The following is an 8,724-nucleotide window of genomic DNA, read 5'->3' as shown; positions in this document are numbered from 1 at the left end:
ATTCGTCTCGTCAACATAAACTAATACGACCACAAAAAAAAAAAATCAAACAAAAAAAAACAAAATAATTTGTACTAATAAATAGAAAGTTAAACGTTTTTTTTTCTTATACACACTAATATCAGCTGAGCCTTCTTTCTAAATCTTCTCGGCCCATTCAGTTTCGCGCCACTTCGAATAAGGTTCTGCTCAACCTGGTCTTCCGCCATTTCAAATGTGACTCGGTCCAATCTGATCTCCCGCTATAGAACAGAATACTGGCTCATTTAAGCCAACAATTCCCTCCCCCAAACACTTGCACATATTCGTAACATGCGGAAATCGAACTTGTGATTTCTAACTCTGGTACCATTTGTCAGATTGTTAGCGTTAACCAACTATTTCAAAAACACATGTTGATAGGAAGAGCGCACCCATCGCACTTAAGAGACTTAAGAGTTCAACCGCAGCGCTCACGGGTTTCGATTTAACTCAATCCATCTAGACATTAGGCCTATTGTTGGGCCTTTTGCCATTAGGTCTCTTGTGGACTTCAACCTCACTCAACTTATTAGGCGCATCCAACTCAACTTATTAGTCTTTGGGCCTATTGTCATGAGGCAAAAAGTTGGACATATTTAGCCTATAATAAATAGCCAACAATCATCTTCCAACACCTGCACCGTTAATATAAAATGTGGAAATCGAATTCGTGCCACTAATTCTGATATCACTTGTCGGATCGTTGGTGCTAATTATTAATCCCAAAAGCTCGAGCTGTTAAAAATAAATGACCAATTCACTTAAAACATACGGATACAACATCCGCAGGTCTCGAATGTCACTCGGCCCAATCAGTCTTGCATCATTTCGAATATGACTCGGGCCAACTTGACCTCCCATCATTTTGAACGTTACTCGACTCAACCTAACCTCCCATTAAAGAACAGAATGATAGCACATTTAAACCAACAAAGTACTCCACGAAAGCGTAGTTCAATTCCAGTAATAATAGGACTTGGACTATTTTTCACTGGATGAGGATATAATTGCAAAGAGCTGATATGTTCATGGTAATATCAGCTCCCTTCTATGGAGTTCTCCTACTTAAAACATGTTTGTTTGGATTCCTGATCAGATTCAAATCTGTCGAGGCTGACCGTCGTCCATCGGTACGGACCGTGCTCGCCACTCTGGAAGGAGGAAAAACCGTCACACAAGCAAATCATTAACAATGATCAAGCTCGAGTCGACTCGCTCCAACATCGTCGTCTTTCTACCGCATTCAACATAGCCGGCAGAGGCGGCTTGCGGGCCGTGTCGGTTCCTGCCCACACCGGCGACATCGTTGGCACCAGCAACTACATCATGAATGCGGGCATCGGAACTCCTAAACAGGACTTCTCCGTGGAATTCGACACCGGCAGCGACCTCTCCTGGCTCCAGTGCAAGCCCTGCAACCATTGTTACCCACAAAACGACCCACTTTTCGATCCGGCCAAATCATCCACGTATAGCAGCATCCACTGCGGCTCAGCTGAGTGCGCCCAACTCGACCCTGCCCGCTGCTCTGCCGGCCGGACGTGCCGCTACGAAATCCAATACGACGATAAGTCCAGGTCCTCTGGGAACTTCAGCCACGACACGCTTACTCTGAGTCCCTGGGACCTGCTGCCGAACTTTAGGTTCGGCTGCGGCGATCATAACAGAGGGTCGTTTGGTCGGGTTGCCGGTCTGATCGGCTTAGGCCGCGGCGAGTCCTCGCTGATCTCGCAGGCCTCGCAAAAGTACAGAGAGATCTTTTCCTACTGCCTACCGTCAATAGCGAGCTCGACTGGCTACCTGCTAGTCGGCAGTACAGGCAGCCCGCCGGCCGGCATACGATACACGCCGATGATACGCGAAGCGAGCGATCCGTCAACGTACTACGTAAAACTCGTGGCGATCAAAGTCGGAGGCAAGAAACTGGATATAAACCAGAAGGTGTTCTCGACAGCCAGGACGCTGATGGACTCCGGGACGGTGATCACCAGACTGCCGCCGGCCGCGTTCTCCGGGATGCGGGCGGTGTTCCGCCGGCACATGGCGAACTACACGACGGCACCCGCGGACTATGAACTGGACACGTGTTACAATCTGAGCGGGCACGAGGTGGTGAAGGTGCCGGCGGTGGAGCTGGTGTTCGACGGCGGAGCGAGCCTCAATCTGGACATCGACGGCATAATGTTCGGCGAGCCAGCGCAGAGCTGTTTAGCGTTTGCTGGAAATAGTAACGACCAACAACTGAGTATTATTGGAAACACGCAGCAGGTGAAGGTTACTGTGGTGTATGATATCTCTAACCAACGGATTGGTATTGGAGCCAAAGGTTGTTCCTGATTAATTAGCGGCAAATTGCACGGAAAATTACCTCGTATTTTACAGCCGATAATAATAATAATAATAATAATAAAGTAGTAAGGGATACTTTGATCAAGGTTTGAAATATTTTGAAAATATTAATTATATATTTTATATTTGAAATGAAAAGTGTGTTACTAATTTATCACGCCGTTTGAGTCGAAAAGTTGTAAAATACTAGTATATTCTTATTAATGAATTACTAATAATTTTCATCGGACAGAAAAATAAGAATATCTTGTAACCCATAGTAACCTAGTATTTTTATTATTTAGAAATCTACAATGATTCCCACTACTTCATATAATCTTTTACATCTATCCAACTTGAATTGTTTGGTAATTATTTGAATAACTATCCAACTTGCGTTGTTTGGTAATTATTTGAATATTTTTAATTATGAAAAGTGAAGGATAATCGGAATATTACAAATCGTGAACCAAACGGACCCTACGTATAATATTAGTTAGAAAATATAGTTCGTTTATTTTATTAAGAAATAAACTTAGTTGGAAATATGAATTAATTAAAATTCGAACTTGGGACCAACCACCTCGGGTACCAACTACCAAACCTTTTACCACTTGCTCTAGGGCCGATCGGTAGTCAGAAAATATAGTTATTAGTGAATAGAAGAGAGTAAGTCAAAGAACTAATAGACGGGGGATTGTAACTTACGTTTATGTCTACCGAATTGATACACTAAATTTGTCCATGAAAGAAATGCTCGCGGTATATTCTAAATAGAGGATGTACATTTTACATCTAAAATGGTGGAGTTTAAATTTTTTTTGGAGTTTTTGGTATTATAAAAAAAATTGAGAACAACTAAATACAATAATGTTCCTTAAATAATAAGCGTAAGATTTATACTCTATTTGGAGTATATGTATATATATAGCATTGCTTGTTCATAAAATAAGCACTACTATATTAATAAAATACTATTTTTTTACATATACAATACAAATGAGTATCCGATAGAATTGAATACAAGGGCTATTGTATTTCCTAATTAAATTTGTATCTACCGAGTTGATATACCAAATAAAAAAAAAAAACCGAGAAAATTAAATGGAGGTTAATAAAAAAAATAAATTTGAAGAGGTGGTTTTCAAACTATCCTATAGTAGAGGGGTTTTCCATACATTTTCAGCTTACAAATTACAAAAAGTACCGGGACGGCGCTTTTGTTTATTTAATTTTTCTTTTTTGTAATATATTTTTTTGGTGTTTTTATTTATTCTTAAAAACTAGTTTAAACTATTCAAATTCAAAATAGTTTTTTAGAAAGGTTATCTAAAAATGATTTATTTAATAGTATAAAATTAATTAAAAGTTTTTAAAAATTAAAACTAAAATATATAAGAAAATAAAAGAGTATACCGTAATGGGCGGGGCCGTAGACTAGCAGGGCTCTGTCCGGTTTGGGCCTGGGCCATACTTGATCACAATCCAACAAAAGGTGGCCCGGTCCGTTTCGGCCCGAACCAGACAAACTTGTGGTCCGTTTCGGTTGAACCGGGCAATCCGTACCGGGGAGGAGGAAGGGGTTAATTGCTTCAATACTCCCAACCCCTTATCCTACCTTTTTTTTTTGGTTGGACCTTAATTTTTTTTCATCAGATTTCTAATTTTCATTATTTATTTAGTTAAATTTCTATCATTAAAAATATCGTCAACTTGGCAAAGAATACACCAACAAAATACAATTAAAAACTAAACCTCTGTTACTCATCATTTATTAATTGTCGAGTATATATATATATATATATAATACTGATGGCACGGCATGTACAGTGAAGAGATTCTGGATTACAAAGCAAATGACAAACTCAGGAACTAAAATTAAGTCTTTCTAATATATATATATATATATAGAGTCCGGCTACTATACTATCGATAGTAGCAAGTCCTTGATACTATTGAGTTTTCTACCGTTAGATCTACTCTTTGATCATTTCCACCCGTTAGATTATACTATTAAAACCAACGACCCACTCAACCCTAGGGGATCACTATTATTCTAACAGCATATCCTTTCATCCAACGGCCGAAAACTCAATAGTATCAAGAGCTTAGTACTATTGATAGTATAGTAGCATAATTCTCTCTCTCTCTCTCTCTCTCTCTATATATATATATATATTAATATATATATATTTGATCGTGTCCTTTTCATCGGAACTGGATTTTATTTACTGGCATAGCCTACGCTCTATTGTGAGTAGAATTAATAGTGCGTATATATTAGGTTGGTTAAACTGCAGGCTGGGCTATTATTTGGTGGAGGCCGCAGTAATTGTTCGAGCATGGATTGGTCTGTGGAACACGACGGCTGGGGAGTATCAAAATAGGGATCCGGGCGCGTAGGTTTCAGCCCCACTTGCAGGAATCTCGAAGAAGCTCGCATGTAGGGATGTAATGTGGGCCGTGCCGCGGCCGGCACGGCCCACATTTTCCGGCCGAAACGGGCCGGAGGCAGCCCGCACGGCCCGGCCCCAAAATCGGGCCGTGCATTGCGGGCCAAATTTTTTGGAACCCGGCCCAGCACGGCCCCGGCCCGGACTGCAGCGGGCCGTGCCGGGGCCGCCGGGGGCTTCGGGCCAGCCCTTTTTTATTTTATTAATTTTATTTAAAAATATTTAAATTTTTTGAAAAATAAAAATATTAATATTAATTTTTTTAAAAATAATATATAAGTAAAAAAAATTAAAATATATTTATAAAAATATTAAAATTTTAAATTTTAAATTAAATTATTTAAAAATTTTAAATTTTTTTGACAAAAATACCATCCCAAAGCCACAGCCCAACTCTCATTTGGGAGTCCCAAAGCTACAGCCCAACTCCCAAAGCATTGGGAGTTGAGTGCTGCAGGGCCTCGGGAACCCAACTCCCAAGGTTGGCTTGCCCAACTGGGTGCTGCAGAGCTTGGGCCCGGCTCGGGAGTGCCTGGCCACATGGGCCGGGCCGTGCCGTGCCGGACCGGGCTGGGTACCCTCTAGGCCCGGCACGGCCTAGACCTATATCGTGCCGGGCCGTGCCGGGCCATCGGGCCACGGGAGTGCAGCCCAGCACGGCCCGATTTAACTGGTCGGGCCGGGCCGGCACGGCACGCTACAGTGCCGTGCCGTGCCTGGCCCGGCCCACTCTCGTGCCGGGCCGGGCGGACCGCGGGCCGCCCGGCCCGTTTGACACCCCTACTCGCATGTGAGGCGACGGCCGACGGTGCGCGGTACGCGGGCGTCCCTTCTCGTCCGTGGTCTTGCCCTGTCCTCCTGGCGGCACTGTGTTCATCATCATCGAACAAAGCGATGATGAAAGAGAAAACAGAATAATGTTTGATAGTATAGTATAATTTTTCCTCGTTTAAATTCTACTCTTATTTACGCCCATACTCCCACCGACCGAACTGGTTTGTTGGAGTGAGCTCGATTTTCGTCGTACGATAATAATAAAATTAGATTACAAATGAAACTGCTTTCAGATTTAGAGCTTATTGTTTGGTTTGCTCCAAGAACAACGGTCTAGTTCTCCACTTTGAAAATCAACATATACCAACAATATTTACCGACCGTTTCTAGCAACAAGTGGCAAAGTATTTGGTGGGTCTCAAGTTCAAATTCTAATTGATTCACGTTTCCAGCTAAATTTATTTTCAAAATAAAATAAACAAAGTAGATAGCATGCTACCTATTTCTAAAAAAAAAAACATATAACGACATTTTGATAAGGGTTAAATGGATAGAGTTCTCTATAAACATTTCCTGCAAAACTCAACTTTTTATATTTATTCATACAAAAATTCTAACATTTTCAAATATATATATATATATATATATATATATATATATATATACCCCTACTATTAGGATTCGTTAAAAAAAATATAACCAACCATAGATAAAATACTTAATTCTGATAGATTAATAAGATAAATTAATATTTTTATCTCTCTTATACTATAATTTTATTCATGAAAGAAGAAGATGACTGTCGAAAATTTTCAAAAGAATACTTCTGCATAATTCTAACAATTAGAATTTTTAAATGGACATATTTATGATAATAAAAATGTCATTGAATGGCACATTTGTGATAGCAAAAATATCATTTCACTTATCTTTTTTTAAAAAATTAATATATCCGATATGTTTAGAGAGAGCTGCATAAAATTAATGTTTTTGATAAAGAAAAAATAAGAAACTTTTTTTTTTTTTCTCCTTATTGTGGCTTAAGCTAAAATAATAATTAGTTTGATGTATATATAGTGCTGAACGTGGAAGCCGAAATATTTTGAAGCTTCTGGAAACACCAAGCAACAGGTAAAGTCAGCATCTCTAACAATAGTTTTTTCAAACGCCAAATAGGTTATAAGTTAGTTTTAGAGCTTGTTAATTTAGACCTACTGAAAGATATTATATTATTTGATAAAATATTAAGATATTATACTGTTTTATAAAAGATAGAATATTGTTTTTTCTTTTTTTTTTTGAGAAAAAGATAGCGAGGTACCTGCTTCATTCATTAAAAAGGATGAACTAGACTTACAAGGTGGATGCAGCTAAAGCTTCCGGGAAAAAAGAAAAGTGCAAAAAAAAACCAAAGACATGGAGAGAAGGAGAAAGAGAAAAAGGCTAAAAATACAGTCCGCGGTCAGCAGAAATTGCTCCAGTTGTTTAGTAAAACGTTAATACGGTCAAGCGAGCGCAGAGGGTTGGGGGTATCGATCGGAAGATAGTGTTGTTTCGCTCAGTCCATACCACCCACCAAGCTAAAAGATAGAATATTGTTTGTCCAAGTAATATTATTAGGAGAAGCACTACATAAATTTATTTTTTAAAAAATTTAATTTGTTCTGCAGCGAAAATGCAAATACCAAATTCAAGTATCTCATCTTGCTTTTCGACCCACCAGAAGTTGCAAATTATTATTATTTTTTCAAACACTTCATGAAAACTTAGTATTGCTGCTGAGAGTAAAAGGATAAGTGGGATCAAGCAGACTCTCAAAATAATTTTACCATCAGAAAGAATGCATAGAGGCATAGGAAAGGTACTCACGAGGAAGAGGAGGAGACTTGTTACCAACATCTCTCGCGGCCATGGCAGAGGGGATGAGAGCGCCAGGGATGGTAGCTAGAAGTAAAAGAGAGAGCAAGAAGAGGAGAACAGCTTTGAGAGCCATTTAAACTGATAACAATTCCCGCCAATTAGTTCTTGCTCAATATGAGGAAGGAGGCAACCTATTTATAATGCGTGAAGTGACTCAATTAAGAGAATTAATTGTTAGGATTTCTATAATATATGGCCCAATTAATCATATTCAAATCCGAATTCCATCTATTTAAATTAAATAAAGTCTTAATCAGATTTTAATGGGAAGTCGATCTGGACTCTATATAAAGGGGTATTGGTTCTGCCACCTTCTCATACGCTTTCTGGTGAAGAATTACCATCGGTTCCACACCGCACGGCAGAGTAATTGAGATAGGAGGAGAAACCAAATTACCCAAGTTCGGTTCATGACTTTCAGATCATAGACAAACTTCTCGCTTCTGCAGATTGATCAGAAATTTCTTTTCTATGGCGCTCTATGAGTTATCTTATTTGACTTTGATCCTGAATTTTGGTATGTATTTAATTTTTTTCTTATTTTTACATACTTTGAAAATCTATCATTAATAACAATGAAATAGAATGCCCGGTCATTTACGGTAAAAGGAGAACATTACAAATTATAATGCAGACTGGTAGTATACGTGATAGTTGCAGGAGCACATTAAAAAAATTTGGGGAATGTTACCTGCGTTAATTTCTACCGCCCGTTGAGAGACGGCAGTCATCTTTTCTGTTAATCTAACACTGTCGAATCACAATCTACGATTGAGATATGAAATTTGTGCACAGAAAGAAAAATGAATGAATCGGACTGAGGCTTCAGTCCGAAATAGTTATTGTTCTAATTCTAAGTTCCAGCTCGAAATAAGTTTTTATTATTTTGTAGAAAATGCTACAAGTGTTTTTATGAATAATATTATAAATTATTAATATACCGTTAATTTCGTTTAGTATATTAAGCTATATACATAAATCAATGACGAGAACTGCGATATTTTAGAAGATTTATAGTGATACTCTTATTAGTTCTTCATAACAAACTCATTTGGAGACCGCGGATACTGACAGAAGAAATGTTACAACCCTTCGCTAGAAGGCTAAAACCCACAAAATAAAAATATAGGGAAAAAAGCAGTTGGTTGATTTGAACTTTAAGTGTTTCTAGGCACAATTTGAAAGTTCCCCTCTTATGCTCTTCTAAACAAGGGGAGCAATTTTATGG

At 38.8% G+C, this 8,724-nt stretch overlaps 1 protein-coding gene across 1 annotated transcript; it reads left to right on the top strand.

Annotated features, from left to right (window-relative positions):
* LOC109716596 (aspartyl protease family protein At5g10770-like) lies at window positions 1,348-2,358 on the top strand. The gene has a single exon (XM_020242127.1). The coding sequence runs from the start codon at window positions 1,348-1,350 to the stop codon at window positions 2,356-2,358; it is 1,011 nt and encodes a 336-aa protein (XP_020097716.1).

Source organism: Ananas comosus, linkage group 10 (assembly GCF_001540865.1).
Source record: "Ananas comosus cultivar F153 linkage group 10, ASM154086v1, whole genome shotgun sequence".
NCBI classification, from domain to species: domain Eukaryota; kingdom Viridiplantae; phylum Streptophyta; class Magnoliopsida; order Poales; family Bromeliaceae; genus Ananas; species Ananas comosus.
This window is presented reverse-complemented; position numbering and strand designations above follow the sequence as displayed.